The sequence below is a fragment of the Hermetia illucens genome, chromosome 4 (assembly GCF_905115235.1).
Source record: "Hermetia illucens chromosome 4, iHerIll2.2.curated.20191125, whole genome shotgun sequence".
Taxonomy (NCBI): domain Eukaryota; kingdom Metazoa; phylum Arthropoda; class Insecta; order Diptera; family Stratiomyidae; genus Hermetia; species Hermetia illucens.
The window spans coordinates 132,823,633-132,844,013 of NC_051852.1; the positions used below are offsets into that span (position 1 = coordinate 132,823,633).

Here is a 20,381-nt window from a genome sequence, read left to right on the forward strand (position 1 = left end):
TCTTTAGTTGCTATATAGATTATGCCAAGGCGTTCAGCATACCTGGCTGATCGATATCGCACATCTGCATCACATTGATCCGAAACTAATAAAATTTTTGGCGACAGTCATGGAAGGGTGGCATACCACCTTATCAGTGCGTACATCTGAGAGTGCTAATACCTCAGAGCCCGTCCGTATACGGGGGGGGGGGGGGGGGGTGGTTAGCATCTCCCAGGGGGATTCGTTGAATCGCCTTTGGTATTGCATGGCACTGAACCCTCTAAATTATGCAAGAAGGCATGGTTGCCTACGCGCTAAGTGCGAACTGACACACTTGATGTACCTAGATGACATCAAGTTGTGTACTGGTACTGACGACCCCGCTTGTGAACGGGACAAAGGCTGAAGAAAAAGAAGACGGACAACAATTTTGGAAGTCTGTTGCGAATAGTAGAAATGTTCAGCCGTGATATTCGGGTGGAGTTTGGATTAGACAAGTGTTGAATCCAAGCCATCCGCAAAGGTCATCACGAGCCGCTTGCCGGACATAGCATTGGTGACCTCCACATCCAAGCTATGACCGAGACTGACTTCTACAAGTGCCTAGGAATTCTGCAAGGAACCCATGCTCGAGTTGGTTATCTGCAGGATGCTCTGTTGTCCGAATTCCTGCGACGTGCAAAGGCTAAATTTTCCACCAACTTGAAGATCGGGTCGTCGCATAACGTCCGTGAATTTTTTTTTTATATTGGTCCACATAAACTTTTGATGCCTTTGGAGCTCGCACCTAGCAGTTGTTTAAAAGAATAGGAAATCTTCTCGTAACACAAATCTGTTTATTAAGATAAGTCTAATTCTTTTGGCTTTTTTTGTGTTTTGAAAACAGTTTTGGTCCCTACATCACATCTTATCAATATCTTATAACCAATTCCCATGACAGGAAAAGTCCTACTAATTAGACCCTTCATATGTAACTACAAAGAAGAAACATTTTTATAACTTTCTAAACAAGTTCATCATTAATACATTTTCCATCCCGTCAGTATCCAACAAAGGCAATCATCAAATTTCAAGAAAAAATATTGAGAACTTCATCCCATAGTCTTTGTGCATGCCAGCAGAACACAGAATTTATCTAAATAAGGAGTTGATTTTGACTGCAAATCAGCCCTTATCTACCCCAACTTCCCTCTCAGAGTCTTTCAAGCATAAATTTATAACAAAATAGAGAGTACTTAAAATGTAACTTCCATCCTGCTTTCAAAATTGATAACGAAATCACGATGAAGATGACAGAAACACCCAATGCGGGTCGTGTTTCAAACAATATTTGTTTAACCCAATCACATTTATCTAAATATACGCCACTACATCAATCTTTTGATGGAATCGATTTACTCAAAGAGATTAGGTCTTGTTTGATTTTTGAAAACCACTCACTCCTACGTTTGAGTAAACATTTGTGAACATCGAATATGTGGGGAAAAATGTACGAATTTTTGCAATTTTAATAATCAGAGTAATATCAACAGAAATAGATGGTAAATATTTGTCAATTAAATCAATCCTGGAAAGAAGGATGTCTATAGATGCAAACAATTTACCTTTGGAAACATGTCTATATTTGGTTCCTGCAAAATGTTCATTCATCACTTCAATCTAAAATTGGTTACATATAAACAGAACCCACGCAATCGCCACACTCATTCAAAAATCAAAGGGTCCTGATTTACTTACCTTTCAGTGCTGGGCATATTCGCTTCCAAATACTCAAACAGCCGCATCGATGGAACTGACCGAGTGCTAGCTCCATGTAAAAAAGTGGTAATCCGCCCAACAGCAACATCACACAGTACGGTATGAGGAATGCTCCGCCACCATTTTGATAACAAATATAAGGAAACCTCCAAACGTTGCCCAAGTCAACAGCGAATCCTACCACGGCCAGAAGGAATTCCGCTTTCTGGCCCCATGTCTCGCGGCGTCTTTCCGGCGTAAGCGACACAATAAGGACCCGCTTTCATTTCGTCAGAAACCAGAAAATAAACCGGCAAAGGTTTTAGGGGGAAAGAAAACAATTTTTAATTAAAAAAATTTGTAAACCAAAGATACTATGTACTAAACAGTGGAATCGATGCATTTTTTATGACAGGGGTGACTCTTGAGGTGCAAAGGATACTTTGGGGCAGCGACTCAACTTTGAAAGAAACTGATGCTTAAGAGCTTTTAAATGTTTCCTTCTGACAAAGTGGTCTACTCTAAACCCAATTCTGTAGGGAACAAGTGTTCGCAAAAGCATAACTCCTGGATTGATTTTCAGCCCCAAGTATCAGAGCCATGAGTCCTATCCCAAAAATACTCATCCCTGCGAATGCGTCAAGTACAAAGGAAAAGTTAACAAAGTTTGTTCATTCACATCAAGCATTTACCTCGTTGTTGGAGTTAACCAACTTTTTCGGGTGAAGCGGATCATTCTCTTTAGGTGGAGGCGTGTCAGTATCACCCTCGTCGCCGTTATCGTCACGGCCATCATCGTTTTTGCAATTGTTAGCGTTCGAATGCCAGGTGTTATTACCAACGTCTGAGTTTTCCGTCAGTTTTCTATTCTCTTCATCATTCGTCATTTTTCCTTCAAGACGTCAATTGTTTCGTGTTGTCCCTGGCCCACCCGCACTAGTGCCCACAAAGTGAACGACGACCTTGTGAACACTAAAATGGGGTTAATACCGACGACGACAACAACAACGGCCTACATAGACGGTCCTGCCCTTTGTTTTGGGGCATAGCTCGATGGTTTCAAGGGGTTATTGTTTCCAGTTAACCTGAAAATGAAAGAAAGAAAATGTGGTGAATGATGATAGTAACAGTGATATCCATGCTGTGGTCTATTATGCATCAGAAGATTAGGCAATTTACAACGCGATTTACATCTAAAGATAAAGATATGGTGAAATGAAATGATATAAAATGTGGCGCCCAACGTGGGTTTATATTTTTAAGAGCAATCGAAATCTGTAAAATACGTGGTACCAAATGTGGGCTTTCGTCATTGCAAAACATATTATTTATCCTTTGGAAATAAGAAACAATATATTAGGAACTGGGTAAGAAGCAGTACCTTTGATAGTGTTTCAAAGGAATTTTTTTTTGTTGTTGTATATTGATGTGGATTCACTTCCTCACTTACTGACTACTTGAACAATGGTGGAGCTATAGAGCTATAAGTTTAACACTTACATTCATACAGCTGTAAAGGCTTTTAAAGAAGAGAATGACACAAAGCGACTATGTCAATAAAAGAAAATAGATCCAGGGCATTTAAAATTTTCCCATTGGACGGGAAATCCTGGCAGAAAGGCTTGTATTTACCTTTTGCCGCAAGATAATTACGTAACAAAAATATCACCACTATTATTAGTTTGCCGGGGGAATCAGGGGTTAAACTGATTACCCCGGGCAAGGTAAGAATAGTTTGGGTCATGTGCCGACTTAGGGAGCAAGTATCTCTCAAGAGATACTTCAAATGACTTGATTTCAGTCACTTTGTAGCAGCATGTATTAAAGGACACGATAGGTGGAAAGGGTGCAGGAAGCGTGGAGGTGAAGGTGATCCGATCAGAGACTGTGTTTGAGATTCACGGTGATGCATAGCTGTTATGCCCTTCCTAGTACATGATTAGTGCAAAATTAGATGTTAGACAGTTTGGGGTGTGACGCTAGAGACCACAGGCCTAAAATTATTGCCAGCGATTTCAACGCGTGGGTCTTCGATTGGGACAGTCGAGTGACGAATCCTACTTGAACCTTTGCAGAGTTGAACATCGTACTAGCCAACGTTGGATCCGGAGGGAAAGAAAAGAAGCAGGCTCAGTCGTCGATCTGACTTATCTCATTGCCTCGTTGACGAGAAGGCTGGTTTGGCGGGTGAGTGAACACTAATCCCTCGACATTAGAAACGAAGGAGGTGACAGTTGTATGCGCAACAGAAATGGAAAATCAGAATAGCTGATTGGTCCACTAAAGTTTTCTGGGAGAACACCTTCCTGGCGGCTGTACATGGAAGCAGGCACGGCACGAAGCGAACGGCACTGAAAAAGATGAATCACCTATGTCAATGGGAATATGAGACATGCGGTTCTGCAATGCCGTGACAGCGTTTCCACCATAGTAGGAAACTATGGTGAAACCAGGAAACATCCTTGTTGAAATCATCGTGTCTTTAAGTCAGGAGACTTTTCCAAATGGCAAGAGGTAAGCCAGATTTTCGACATATGAAAAAAGAATACCGCAATCTTCGAAGTAGCCATAAGCCATACGGGAAAGTAAGCGAATTTGCTTTAGGCAGCTGTGCCTTGAGACAAATACGAACTCGTGGAGCGATGCATACAAGGTTATAATGAACAAGGTTCATGGGTAAAAATCCCCCAAGTGACGTACCCGCGAAACTTGTTCAAAATAATCGCAATTCTTTTCCCAAGTCGGAGCGTTTTCTTGATCCCCGGGGTGACCTATAGGGAACTACAGGTTGCGGCAGCATAACTTCCTTTTTTAAAATGCGCACCACTCAGTTAGTTGATGTCATAGCGGAGCGCTAGTGGTCTCGTTCAAGAGGGGATACTGTAAAGTTTTGTCCCGACACGGTTCAGTCGCCATCATGCGTTGGAATAGTGAGGAGCGTGCCTTTGCCGTTGAGGTTAACTTTTCAAGCGGATGTTCGGTTATTGCAACACAGCGTGCATTTCGGAATCGCTTTAATTTAGCCCCGTTGGCTCCCGTCCCAGACAGCAAATCAATTGTTACATGGGTCACTACATTCAGACAAACTGCAAGTGCGACAAAAGGAAGAGCTGGAGTCCCTCGGCCGGTTAGATCACCTGAGAACATTGAAGCAGTGAGAGCGTCACTGTTGCGATCGCCACGGCGTTCTGCGCGCAAACACGCATCTGACCTTGGACTATCCAATCGTTCTGTGAGAAGAATTCTTCGTGATGATCTTCATTTTCATCCCTCTAAGATGGCGATAGTGCAGGCACTTTCAGAACGTGACTTCAATTCTCGGATGAACGCGTGTGAGCTTCTTCTTGATGTCGTTCCCGAGGGTGCTATTGTTTTTTTAGCGATGAAGCCCATTTTCATTTGTGTGGGTCGGTTAACAAACAAAACATGCGCTACTGGGCTGACACCAACCCTCGAGAATTGTATCAAAAGCCTTTGCATTCACCCAAAGTCACAGTGTGGTGTGCAATTTCCTCAGCTGGAATTATTGGTCCCTGGTTTTTTGAGGAAAATGAGGTTACAGTGACAGTGAATTCGGACCGGTATGTAAACATGCTACAGAATTTTTTTTTCCCACGGCTAGAAAATGGGATGGATTGGAATGGAATGGATTTGGGGGCACTTGGTTCCAACAAGACGGTGCAACAGCACACACTTCAAGAGCATCGGTGGCTGTTTTGAGGGAACACTTTCCAGAGCGCCTTATCTCAATTCGAAGCGATTTGGAATGGCCGGCATGCTCTCCCGATCTGTCCCCTTGTGATTTTTTTCTATGGGGTTTTTTGAAACCCCCCCCCCCCCCGCCAAGAGTCATGACAAACGCCAGAAATCGGTTTACGCAATGTATGGAGAATGGGGGACGTCACCTAACAGATTTGATCTTCAAAACAATGTAAATAAAAACTTTAGACATGTATCTACATTATAAAAAATAAATAAATATTTTCCAATGCATACAATAGTTTTTATTGAGTTTTGAAAAAAGGAAGTCATGCTGCCGCACCCTGTACAAGAGATCTATGGACGAATTGGGGATAATATGTCTCAGCAATTAAATTGGATTCCGGACGAAGCCCTGAAGTTGGCTGCTAAAATCAGACCCACATAGTTCATAAGCAGATTCGAATCGTGCATGGTAAAGTTAGTGTTTCCCGCCCAGTGGAAGAAGGAAAGGTTCATTCTGCTAACGAAACTCCCAAAAACTCCAGCCGCACCCTCTTCATATCGTGTCTATCTACCTTTTAGATACTATGGGGAAGATGTTTGTGAGGGCTAATGCAACCGGCTACTTCCATTCATCGAGCTAGCGGATGATCTGTCCGAGCGGGTCTACGGGCTTCGGAGATGCAATAGCGACGGTCATGTCGCACGGTGGTATCAGGAATGCCGTTAACTCCCCCAACTGGGGTTGGATTAAGAGCATCTTGGCTAAACTGAGTGTCCCTGGTTGCTTATGTTGCTCGGATAATCGAGAGTTATCTGTTGGAGAGACTTTTTTGGTACGAAGAAGATGTTGTAACAGGTGTTCCCCAAAACTCCGTATCCGGTCACCTTCTGCGGAACATAATATACCGCGGAGTGTTTGGGCTTCACGTGCCAAAGAAAGCAACGTTGATTGGTTTTATAGATGCCGGTGATAGCAGTTTCGAAGTTGATGGAAGTGAAACCATTTACACCATCGAAGCATGGTTACAAAGGATTAAACTCGATCGATCTGGCGAACGAAAAGACGGATACGGTCCTTATTGCCAACTTGGTAACCACATGGTCGTTTCAAAATGGATCACTAGATACTGGGAGTAATGATCAATGTCAAGTTGAGCTTCAAGGACGCGAGAAAAGACAGCCGAAGACCCGGAGCATATTCTATTCCATTGCCCGGGATTCCCGATTAAAAGAGGGAAGGTTAACGATGCCCTCATTGTTGTTATCAGACCTTATAATCTCAGAAAGGAAATGCTGAGGTTACTTAACCGTGTGGTGTAAATCAGAGCAATCCCCACAAAGTAATACTTTACGATAGTCCAGCGGGATATGGGCGGAGATTTGCGGTGGCTATAGCAGGTGAAAATGCCACACCCTGCTACAACTTATTGGAGCAGCGCCTGTTTCCACCTCTATTCATAAAAAAAATTTGATCGACACCTCCTTCTTGGTACAAATAAAATCCCTTCTCTACCAGTTTTCAAAATTAAATTAGCATATATGTAATTTGTGCGAGCAGCGCCGTAGAGAGTAAATCCGGGCCCGGGTTGGAAATTATGTGGAAAAACGGGGCCCGTGGCGAAAATTATAAGCCCTGGGAGTGAGAATTCTGCCAGCATCCATTATTCCTTTCTTCCATTGAAATTTCTATTCCGGACCCCGAAAAACTTAACACACGGGGAAAATTACCTGACCTGCAGGTGGGTGCTAAATTTTTTTAATAAAAATGTAAATGCCTCGGTGGAAAACTAGTTCATAGTAGTCACCACGGTAATTTCAATTGTCTCGGTGCCTTGTCTTAGACCATTATTGATGTTGAATGTTCTCGCGAGTGACCCCTTGCTTTTTTCTATCCTTGTACATTGGTTAGGCTCAGTCTTATCCATTTGGTCGGATGCGGAATTTTCTCATGGCCATGTATAGTTTTACCCAGCCTATCCTACCATGGGCAGCCTTGAAGTGGATGAAAAAACTGTGCAACTGATGACCATATCACAACAGTTCTTCTATCGCTTGCCACAGAGGGATAATCTGATCTGTGGATGATTTGCTTGGAATGAAGCCTCTTTGGTGTGGGCCGATGATTTTCTGGGCATACGGGACTATCCGGCCTAAGAAGGTAGCGAAGTAGAACTTGTAGATGGTATTCAACAACGCGATACCCCTATAATTGCTGCACTGCGTGATATCTTCCTTTTTCCAGGAGATACGAATTACTTGTGAACCAAACGGTGATTTTGATGAAAAGACCCAGTACTGTCTTTATTTTTGACTTGCTCGTAATCGCCTATATCTTTGGAAGAACGCCAGGATCTTACACCCTGCTGCTTTGTATCCGAAACAGCATCAAATGCTAATACTCCGTTGCCATCTAAAATAAAGAACTTGTCAATATTTTGCATGTTGGATCATCCGAGCGTTCACTTCATGGTGAATTCAACACCATCATTATCCAAAGCAGGAATTGCCAGACACCTTTTTACCCCTATCAAATAACTTTAATCACCTTAAAACCCATTCATATGGTGTAATAATGTCCTCATAAGCTTGCTACCGCTTATTGTTATTAATTATTGCTTAGTTTTACACTAAAACCAGCGTCGTGACATAATCCTTGAGGTACACAACATGAAGTCATCCAATACTGGATCTTTGAATTTGCAATAGATTTTTCGTACTCAAATAAAGAGTCAAAAGAAACCTTCTCTTTTGATTTCCGCCAGAAGACAACCCATTGTCAGGAGGATATGTAAAACCACTGCTGGGATCGCCAATAACCCTTTCCTCAGTTGTGTTGTCTTACCCATCCAATAATTGTTCTGTTTCCTCCTTTTACTATTGAGAAATGTGATTCCCCCTTCCATGTTTCAATACTTTGAAACCCCTACATTATTCCGCGAAATATCTGTTTCCAGTCAGAATTTGACGGTGACACAAAAGGGCAATGATTATATATATGGTTCTCGTTTGCTACTTGGTGCTACTCCCATATAGCAACACAGAAATAACACTAGCACAGAGCAGTCTGAACTTGATCTTTATGATGAGGTAACTGCATCTCCAAATTTCAGACAAGGCGGCAAAAGGGGATCTAGCACTTTTAATGCGCCGCGCAGCGTCCAGATCAGTGAAATCATCAGCGGAGACTACGCTTACTAGATATACAAACTGATCGACGCTTTTGATGCTCTGCCCATTAATGCAAAATGTATCATGACCCGTCACACTGAGAACTTCGGGTTTGTTGGTGTTTATGTTCAACCTAACTCTACTTGCCTTTCTTGACAAATCCAGAACTATTTTACCAAGGTCCACGATGTGGTATAGAGTAAACAGATGTCAGATGTCATAGTCAAGATATTCGAGGAAAGATGTCATCGTCCATTAAATTCCTCCACGTCCTCCGGACAAGGCCGCATGTAAAACGTCATCGATACCAGTGAGAAAATCTAACCCTGGTGGACTTCCCTTTTGACATCAAATTCTTCTGAGATCTTACCTTAATTCAACACATCATATATTGTGGCATCACAAATCCTGATAATAGCTATTAGTTTCTCTGGAATGCTTCTCATGCATAGAGCACGAAAGATACTCTCCCTGAAACACAATCGAAAGTATTCTAGAAATCAATGGAGAGCAGGTAAAGCGAAGATCTAAACTCCGCGCACTAGTCCTAAATGATCCGTAGTATGTTGATGTGATCAACGAAAGAGGATCCGAAGCGGAAACCAGCCGCACTCTTTCGATCAAGCTTTCGAGATGTTCTTTGATGCGTCCGACGGGGAACAGGCAGATACCTCTATAAATGCCCCAATCGAAACAGATGCCCTTCTTCAGAATTATAACGATAATTCCCTTCTTCAACTCTACTCGAATCCTACGAGAAGTGGGAACCATCAGGTGTTCATACCTTTCGAAGTCGCTCTCAGCACCTCTCTTGTTACGCAGGAGGAGGCAACTCCTAAATCTACTGCTGATCGATCGCCAATTGGTCAATCTGATTGCTCGTGCGATGTCGATCAGTTGAAATCCAATTGACCTTATGGCAGGCTTTGTGCTCGATCAATGTGCCAACAATGACAGGGCGGTGGAAGCTGCTGAGATCCTCAAACCTCCCACCATTGTCGTTGCGGACACCAAGACCGTGCTTCTTCGTGCACTCCGTGCGAGCAAGGTATTGTCAGATCCCACCTTGGCACTCAGATCACCCATCACAATCACGATGTCACCTTTAGGAAGCCTCGCTTGAACTCCGTTTAATTGATAACCAAAGGTCTTCGGCATGAGATCATGTTTCAACAGCAATAAAGTTTCAACATTTGCTGATTGCTAGTCTATCCCTTTTAGTCGCCTTTTACGGCAAGCAGGGAAGACTTCAATTGTAATCTTTAACCCAAACTCACAGGGCGCTTTTTACTATGTATAATACAAAAATAAAACATTTCCAAAAGTACGCATAATTTCTACTTAATAAATCTCCCACACAATCTTTACGATTACAGGCTTGTAAACAAATTACCAATAGCATATTACCACCCCCAAACTTAACGCACCGGAAATTATGCCAAAACGCTACAAATAAAACTTTTACGATTAATCTATCAAATAATTGGCCATAAAAAACTGAATACTTCATCAACTCCTGCATGGAAAAAAAAATTATTGTCTCCGTGTCTATTCCGTGCGAAATATGCTTCCGTGCTCATCATCTATTGTCACGATTATTATCAATTTTCATTAAATCAAGATAAGAAAGGCGTGAAAAAGCCACCCCCAAGAAGGCACCTATGCTACGTATATTTCATATTATCTGCAATATAAATCACAACAGAATTCAATAGATTTAATGGAGTACGGAGCGCCATTAAAAGTTACGCAACGTTTTAATAACGCTCACTGAAATTTAACGTATGTAGATCTATGGAAGCATGATTTTGGGGAAAATAAATGGCCAGGTCCTTTGTATTTGTAGGCGCATTCAAATCCATGTAAACTTCGGTCCCTTCAGTTTGTTTATATACATACATAAGTCTGTCCCCATCGTGCAGTCAAAAAATGGGCAATTATAAGTAATGATCTAATATCCCTCTAATTTCCGGAACTATTCTAATGCCACTTTGCTTAATCCATTTGGGCCAGGAAGAGATAGAAAGCCCCTAACATTTTCAATTCGTCATTGGCGTTTTGTTGTTAGATACAAGTATGTAGATGGTAGATGGAAAAGGAATAAAATGAACAAAATGTTCCCATGATCGAAATGTTTTTAAGAACCACTAGCTTGCAGTGATTGATTTTGATACCACTAACAAGAAATCTAGAATCAGGATACAACTAAGACTGATGACCATTCGAAAATCGGACAAAGGAATCCTGATAAAAACAAGCAACAGTACCAGAAATATCATAAGTATCGCATAGCACCAGAAAGCAACAATTAAATATCATGTTACCCGTACGAAGAAAATATCATAACCCTTACATTCCCAACGGTATAAATAAAAGGGGGTGGACAGAGAAAACAAACACGAAAGGACAAACTGAAACTTTCTGCTCCCCAAACATTAAAGCTTGCTTCTGCCTGGCACGCAAATATGTACGTTAATCATGGAAAATTAGGATTAATCGTAAATTTCATATTTAGCATTAACTTGTTGATTAAATACTTACTGTGAGCGGCGAATATACATAGGCGCTAGCCCTACATCAGGAATGATGAGTAAATCAGAAATATTTGCTGCTGTCTCAGGACGAAAATAGCAGTGCAGTCCAAATTATTTGATAAGCCATTTTTTGGGGAACTGTTACAAATATTACAAATGAATGGGTAATCAAGTAAACCCAAAAGGATTATTTAAAATAACTCAAGGAAAATCATACGCCAAGGGCTGCATTTCCAATGGGGAGCTCCGTCTTTAATATGGGGACTCTGAATTCCTTAGGCACCTTCAGTTTCGGGGACTACTAGTGGAACCAACAAAAAATAAAAAACTTATGATAACAGAAGAAAAGACGGTGATGCCAGGCATATCCAGGCAGGAGACGGTAGCCGTCGAGGGCAGTACAATTCGTACCAGCCGTAGCACTGCCATTCTGAGACCAACCGCAGGGGAGATCAAGGTGGCAGACGAACTAATGGTTTCCAGCAGGAAGCGTGTAGCGGGTACCAGCCAAAGTACTCCTGACCTGAAACCATCGACGTGGGAGGCCTATCCAAAAGCAAAAGTTTGCAAGAATGTCGGTTACCGGAAACCAGCAAAGAAGCGGAGGTCTACTGGAGTTCTGCTAAAGAGCCACTTCCGAAAAGCCATACCTATTCTGAGCAAAATTACGAAGCCAGACTTCGGAAATGATTATCGCGCATCTCCTGGGCGACAAACGAGATTTAATTCCAATGTGGTGGTCCGGGGGTTCCATGTTATAGCATGCGAGGGTGAATTCTCCAAGGACTTTCTCGGTTCGTGTGTCATCCCAAACGATGAGTTCCCCAGAAGATCAGTCGCTCGCATATATTTGCCGAAGATCTGCATGGATAAGGATAATCTCCAATGGATCATTGCGCCTTCAAAACCTTAAAATTTCCTTGGACAGCGAAGTGTGCCTCAGTTAAAATACTCCTAGAGGAAGAAGAAGCACTCGATCGGACAAGACCGAACCATCAAAGAGCTCCAACCAAATTCCACAATTTGACTAGCACAAGAGACCCTGATCGGGACAGACCTAGAGCATGTATCCTGCGCGCTATTCTGTGTCCCAACCTGAGTGCCAGCGACCTAACCGCTGGAGCAGACGGAAGCGGACAACGTGTATATCTCCTTGGCTTGAGCAGCTCCGCCAAAAGAACTGCAACATTTGAGACCCAGCATCGCGGCAAAGAAGGCCAACCTGTTGGTAAACTGCGACGCCAATGCAAAGTGTATGCTTTGGATAGGTTTGGTGATTCGTGATATTGTTATTAAAACAAATCTATTGAACTTTGACGGTTGGAAGGAAGTTCTTGATATCACCCTACTAACCGATAATGGGATTTTTAGGGTGCAGAACTGGAGAATGTCTGACCAAAGATCCTTCTCAGATCAGAGTTAGATACTTTTCAGTCTAGATCTCGCTGCAGAGGTTTCCAACCCTGTCAGAGACCCCAGGAAGGTTAACAAGGGGAAGTTTAGTCAAGTTATCAAGAAAAAATTCTTCGCTTAACAAGTAAGATTGGCACGGAGTCAAAAGTCGGGGCTCTGAAAAAGGCATTCGAAACCGCTTGTAAAGTCTCGTGCCGTGGATCGGCTGCAGAAGTCCAAATCAGCCATCAATACTGCGAAGATACAGTCCTGGTTAGATTATTGTCAGAACATTGAAACAAGCAGCGAATCTACAAGACATAGTAAGATTCTGTCCAACGAACATAGAAGCCCATCCTATCTCAAAAAATGGACAACAAGCTCCTGGGCGGAATTTCCTGGTGAAACTCTGAAGCTGTCGGCTCGGACGCACTTCCTCGCCTGCAAGGAGGACTGTGGGTAAAAGCCTTGTTTGGAGAGTATCCTTAGTCGTGTGAGAATAGTAGTGTGACTAGCAAATCAGTAATTACCGAGGATAAAATCGGCTGAGTTACAAGCAACTTCCTCGAATGTAAATCTCCAGGCCCAGATGGCATCTTTGGGAAACGTGTCGCATTCTTGAAGATACACCCGAAAGCGGTCAGGCGTGATCATAAATCCACAAAATACTTTCGATCAATCCGCGTATCCTGGACATCCACTTAAGGATGGTTAGAGAGAGAACGCCCTTCTCTAAATCTCAGCACGCTTACCTTTGTTTAAGCGGTCACTACAGTACAACCATTATACTCCACCTGCCTTCCTGAATAGAGAGAGATCATTCGACAACATTAGTACCAATGCCATCCAGCATACGATGGGAGCTCTTTCTTAGGTTTTCGGTAATATCTATGCTAAGAAGTTTAGTATAATCTTCTAGATAACCACTTGACCATATGTACGGTGCTCGGGTTCGATAGACAAAATTGTATGCATATTGGACAGCGGGGTGAAAATTGTGGCCTACACCAACGACTTGAAGATATTTTTGACAGGAATGGTGTCATCATGGAAGGAGCGTTGGGAAAATTGCGCCTGCGTCCGTAAGATGCGGATTCGGTATAAATCCAACCAAAACGGAACTGGTGGTATTCACCACCAATCCAAGGGTACGCGAATTCAGCCTCCCGCAGCTAAATGAACAAAGTTTGGTTCTTTCCTCCAATCTAAAGTATCTAGGTGTAATTCTACATCCTAAAGCTGAATTGGAGATATAACATAGAACTGAGCGTTAATAAGGCCTATAAGCCCTTCAACATCCGCAAGGGCACCTTCGTAAGGAAATGGACTCTCCGGCCGAAGATGATTCTCTGAATGCCCACAGCGCTGGTACGTCTATCCTTAGCTACTGCTCCTTTGTGTAGTGGCAGGTGCTGCGCAAAAGTCCAATAGAACGAAGCTTAATTAGATTCCAGGGACCGGGCGCAGCTGCGATCAGGGCTCTGCAGTCTTGCCAGGCAGATGCTCCCAATGTACTCCTACGCTTCCTCCCTAGAACTCTACATTAAATACCTTGCAGGGTGCAGTGCTGTCAGGTTACGTGAGTCCGGATGTTGGACAGCGAAGCCCTACCACCACAGTAACTTCCTAGACTAAGTACCTGGGAACACTGGAAATTCGCCACGGACTTCACCATACACAAGCCGAACTTCATGAAAAACTTTGCTGTAGAATTTCCAACCAGGACAAAGTGGAAGACTAGCGAAATGTCGCAAAGCTATGGCACAGTATTCTTCACCGACCGAATGATGGCTTCAAAACTCGCCAATAAAATTCCGAAGGAGAAAATCGTGTTTTGAGAGAGAGAGAAAGTTTCTACAAATTTCATTTTCGACGGTAGGTGTTTGGGATACTGAACCATGTTTTTCATAATATATGCTTATCATAGTCATAGGAGAACTCCTTACGGCCTTGCATTCGATTGCGGTTTTCTTCCTTTAAATCCAATCAATCGCCTCAACACATCTTTAAATTCCAGCCAATCGTCATTTAGTACAGCCCAATAGTACTCTACTCAACGCAAGATGAGGATACTTAGCCAATAGATGAAAAGTATCGCTGGAACCATTGCTCAAGTTGGAGGAAGGAAGCATTTTGGGACCCCGATTGGGGGCTCTTTTCGTATTTGGTTTAGATATTTTCAAGTTACTAGTCCACTATCTCTATCTCTTTTCGTCGTCTACTCAAAGTATATTCTTGAGCCCCACCTCAATGGACAATATAAACGGAAAGCCAGATGGGAACCGTGGCAATGACGATAAAGACGTTGAGACACATAATGGAAGAGGTAAATGTATCATTGATTTCCTAACACTTACGACCTTCTATGTACTTGTGAATACTTGACCTATAGCCGCAACACGTTGACTATTTTCTTCTAGTTCGTTACTATCATGGACGGCGAAAACATACCATATAGCACCGTCATCGTCATCCTTCGGCAGTGGCCATTCACTTCGCTATTTTGGCACCAAACCGCCACATAATTAATTACGTGGGAAGGAAAGGAAGAAACCCGGCAATCGTTTTATCAACCGTGACACGTGATGAATCCCCATGTGAAATATTGCCCCTATCAAACGTATCTGAAGGAGAAAATTCTGGGCAACCAATAAACCTGTAAGTACATCAAAAGGGAAGCGAAGAAAGTGGACTCTGGCATTACAAAGAGGTCTCCAACGAACTGGGTAATCAGAACTCCCAGCAAGATCATTATTAACTAATTTTTAGAAGCTGAAATAAATACACCAAGTAAATCAGATATTTCTACTACGTGGCAATTTGGTTATCTACCAGCACGCGGTCACAGCCACATCACAACTATATTTCGGACAAATTTCCACAACTTGCATAGGCTCTATTATCGCACTACAGAAGGAGTCCTCTTCATTTGGATGCTATGCAGTGCAATGTAAAATCAATAATTAAAAAAAGCATCAGCAGTACCTAATGAGCGTCGAGAGTTCCTTAGCACTTGGTGATTTCAAGCCGTTTAGGTTCCAAGCTCACAATCCCCGTAGCCCTACTCAACCCTTCCCCAATTTCATTAATTTGCTAGCTCGACTGCCAATTCCCCACACAATCCGGCAATCTTACATTCTCGCCTTCTACCTACTCTGTGTGTTTTCTAGGTGCAGCTTGTTCTGAATCGCCCGCCGTTCCTGTTCTTTCTCTTTCCTGGGTAGAGTTTCTCGGACCTAGCCCCGATGGGCTTTTTAACCTCCTTCTAGTTAACTGTAAATAATATATCTGTCTCCCACTAAGCATAATTTTCAGCAAAAATCTCGAAGAATGATTCCTTCAACCGCAACATACTACTCTCCAAACTCTCTGGCTCGTCTCCTACCTTTCTGAATGATTCTCCATAGTTTCTTTCCAAGGTTGCTCATTCCAATCCGTCTCTCCTTTCCCCGGAGGTCCCTACTATTCTGCTAACGTCCTTTGCTCTTTCCTCACTTGCCCATACCTAATTTACGCAAACAACAAACTTGGATTCTCTGATACGCCGGTGTTCGTTGAACAAATGAACTTTAAACGTCAACAAATTTACTGGGCATATTACACGCTCAAATCCCCTGCTACATCCTTTTTCTACTCTCTCGGTGGAGAGCCTGTATCACTTCTGAGCTCCTTGGAGAACATGAGTATAACCTCCGACGGTACACTTAGGTATTGTGCTGCAGTTGCGGCTGTCAAGTTGCACGATCAGAAGATTCGCTTTCTGCATTATTGGTTTGAGTAACCGAAGAGATCCACCATGGAAAATTCGTGATAACTCGGAAATAGATAAATAAACATTGGAAATTGTTTCACCTATCAGCACCACACAAGTCAGAGATGCAATCAGACTAATGCAGCCGGGAAACAACAATACCGGAGAATATTAAAGATGAACTCTGGGAAACAAGCAATTGGAGTCTAAGAAGATCCACCACGTTATGAAGAAAATCTAATTGATAAGTCCAGGTTTGTATTCTGATAGGAAAATAAAGAAAATTCCGATAGGTTCAAATCACTATCTGATTCGGCTATTATTCCATCCCATGCAGACTTTGCCGCTTATCCTATCAAGCCAACTTTGTTAGAAACTGAGGTACTTTCAAGGTGACCCATATCCCGCGATTGCTCCCTACATTATCATGATGTGCCTAAAGAAAGCCTTTAACCGCAAGCCAGCGTGTCAGAGGAACTCATCCTCGGAGATTTCGGAGGCTTTTTTCTGAACTCTCTACTCTCGCTCAAAACTCAAGAACTATCTCAATAGATCCTTTCTAAAGTACGATTTCGTTTTCCCTTCCTTGTTTCTTGCAAACACACCACGAATATCACCCACCATAGCAAACCATACAATGAAATTAAAATCCAGATTTTACAGCAAAACTAATATGTTATGAGCGGGAGACTTTCCATAGTTTTGTTGTGGTATGGAAACCTGCTCCACATGCTACCTTCGAACACCTACATACCTATTGCTACCTCACCCAAATATCCTGCTGATTTATTGTCTAGTTCAATAAAGCACACCATTTATGGGATTTTGGCTGTGGTTGTTGAGTGTCAACCTCGTTTATAAGGTGGAAGTTGTAGATAAAAACCTCAATCTCCACCACCAAAATCTTTGCTGAGTTTCCATTACGAAGGGTTCGCTTTTGTTAAGACATTTCCCTGGAAATTCCAAAAGTGCCAAAAATTAAAAATCAGAGTTTGTGAAAAGATTAAATGCTTCTAGAATATCGGAAAATTCTATGACTCCGGATTCTGAACGCGGCTAGATGAAATATTCAGTCATTCAGATATTTCCTGCCTGCTAATTTCATTTCCTATTTGTAAAGTGCAATTTTCAAGACTCATTGCTGATATTTTCTACGCCTTATATATTCCAATTCCTAGAACAACCCCATCCCCATAGCTCGGCTGGTTGAAATAACTAGGTCGTAACGAAAATTTGTGAAACTAAATTCCGAACAAAAGGGAAATGCAAACCTACTTGTTGCATGGGAAGCATCAGGCACTAACATCCGCTTAGTTTTATTACCATAATATTACCGGATCTCTTGAGACCATTTTCAACTAACAATAAGGGATGATTTCAATTAGGCAAATCAATTTTAATGAAATATTACGGAGCAGTATCTAGGCTAATTATCGCGTTCTAGGACATTTACGCTCTCTCCTAAGGGAAGCCTATTAAAGGAGACGTTTTAATCTAGATTGAAAGTGTATGTGTTTTGAATAAACTCAAGGATATCAATTGAATTTATACTCGAAGGGGGTTAGGTTGAAATTTAGTCACGAGATTGCATCTCATCTATCAATCTATGTACGTATAAAAATCAAAAAGGAAATAGAAGAACTTCCACAGTTTCCTTGAAAGAGTTCGCAGTTAGCATACTGTTAGTTCTCCAGAAAGGTTTCGAAGATGCATTTACAAAATTTGATAAAGTTCCAGGGATGCAGAAAGGATGAAAACATAAATTTTCAGCTGCAATTGATAGATATTTTGAATATGCGTCAGCGCGAATATGCGATTTAGAATCTAAAATCTCTCCCTCTCCCACTTGTTATAAATTATGGGGGTAGAGGGTTTAAATGTAAAACTCGAACTAAACTCCAAAAAATCTTAGCCACGAAAGCAATTAGAGCAGATCAACAAAAATAGGGTCAGCACTTTTTCAAATGAGGGAACGGAATGTACCTTTTTCAGAGAAGAATAAACACCATATTGCAGAAGGTCCTGGGATCAGCCAACAATTTACATACTTATTTTGTAAGCAGCGCTATGAAAGGAACGCCTCCGAGTAGCATGACTATAGTGGAAGAAAGCCGGAAGGATACCATTCCGATGACTAATTACTAGGGTGAAATTGGACGAAATGACCAAAGGGGAGCAGCTTTCATCTCAGTTTGGTGATAAAGTAATGAAGTTCTGCGAATTCATCAAGGCAAGGGAGAACATTCACCAAAACATAGAACGAGAGTCAGGTTCATGTATGGAAGGGACCAGGATTAAAGAAGCGTGTAAACGTTTAGTGGGAAGTAAACCAAATAATGCAAGTGACAGCCCTTAAAACCCAAAATGAATCAATCAAACAACAAACTAATGAACGTGGTAAAAGCGTACCCTTGGATGAAAACCGTGTCTGAAGTTACCCGCAAAAAACAAATGGCTCCATCGACTGCGGAAGGAGTGAACCTTAAAGTGAGAACATGGAAGTCCTGAGAAAGACAACTCAGAAAAATAAAAAGTCAGAATGAGGTTGATCATCATTCCAAAACATGGTGAAGGAAAGCTTCACCAACCTGAGAGAAAAAGTCAAATTTTAACCATGTTTGGATATCTCAGAAAGGAAATCTCATACTAGAGCTTCAGAAGTGTAAAAGTACAGATAGCCACAAAAATTTTCAAAGGCCCTTATGGCATGAAGGCCGATTGATTGGAGATTATCATCGAATACACGGCTGACTCTTCGTTTAATATATTACGCTGCTCCTTTGCCTGGATGACATCTTTCCTTTTGCATGATTTTCAAAATAACAAAAGTAATATCACCAACACCACTTCTTCTTTTTCTTCAGCCTTTGTCCCGTTCAAGCGGAAACAAACGAATTCGGGCATCGCGGACACCGAGGCCCCAGCGAATAAAAACCATCTTCTCTCAGACAACGAGCATTGCCCCGAGGAACGACGCGCGCACGTCCCGGAATTTCGAAATCTGCCGACTCGACCAACCCGCGGTTGTTAAGGATAGTAGTATTATTCATTTTCTTCCGCCGATATTCCTGTACGGCTTCAGTGTCAGGCCACTGGACCTAGTTATCAAGATCATTGACAAAACAATTAAATATAAGATTACCAACCTGCCGGTCGACATGCTCAAAATCCGTCTCAGTTGTCCCAATGCCCACAAGAGACCTCTCCATTTAATTAAGATCAGCAAACTAAAAGAGCATTCCTTCACCCAGAAGGAGGAGAGAAGGAATATCCGCTCATGAAAACACTTCTGACGACGTGACAACGGAATTCAAGGAATTAACACTGGTTACAAGACTCTCCCCTGATTGAGACTCTCAGCCTGGCCACAATCTCTGACTTCTATCATAACTACCTCCGTCTACCCCTGAAGATAAACCGCAAGGGCGCTTACAATTCCTCTTCAAATTGCTAGACAACCAATAGGAAGGTGCTCACACTCAACACGAATTCACTCATATCAAACGATAAACATTTCGTTCTCCATAAACTCCTCAAGAAAACTGACCCTAATCTCGCTCTTCTAAACGAAACCAGGCTGAGAAAAGCCCCCAATGTAAACCTACATGTTGCCGGTTACATTAGTTTCCGCAGTGACGCGGATAGAGGCACAGTCATCCTAGTCAGATCAGGACTAAAAGCAAATATTATCCCATCGGATGCATCAAACTCTCTGTTAGCAGTAATCAGACTACCTGTTAGGGGTAGAGACACCCTTCGAGTTTAAATCGGCTTTCTCTACTTCCCGGACGGTACAAGAAAATTGCGGCCAGTTGCAACGCTTTCCTCCTCGGCGGTGACCCCAACGCCAGTCGTGTAACTTGGGGCGACTCAATTAACCACGAAAACGGCAAAGTGCTCTTCGATTGGTTCCAGGCAGGCCCGTTCCTTAGCGCAGATATCATTAAAGCGGGAGTGTCATCCTTTCCTTGAGGGTCTTCCTTCCTATACGCCTTTATAATCTCGTCCAATCTCTCAAAATGTGTCACTAACTGCTCCTCATTGGCAGCTCACTCCGACAACCATGCCCTCAGTCTATCTATGCATTTACAGCAAATTCTTCCTTCCATCCA

At 42.3% G+C, this 20,381-nt stretch overlaps 1 protein-coding gene across 2 annotated transcripts in view; it reads right to left on the reverse strand.

Annotated features, from left to right (window-relative positions):
• Positions 1-20,381, reverse strand: part of LOC119655363 (sodium-dependent serotonin transporter) — an 89,182-nt gene that overhangs the window by 33,964 nt on the left and 34,837 nt on the right. For both annotated transcript variants that reach the window (XM_038061222.1, XM_038061221.1), the window contains exons 2-3: positions 2,412-2,804; positions 1,720-1,999 (exon numbers count right to left, since the gene is read on the reverse strand). In XM_038061222.1, the coding sequence (XP_037917150.1) occupies positions 1,720-1,999; positions 2,412-2,606 (475 nt within the window). In that variant the 5' untranslated portion in view covers positions 2,607-2,804. The remainder of the gene's footprint in view (positions 1-1,719; positions 2,000-2,411; positions 2,805-20,381) is intronic.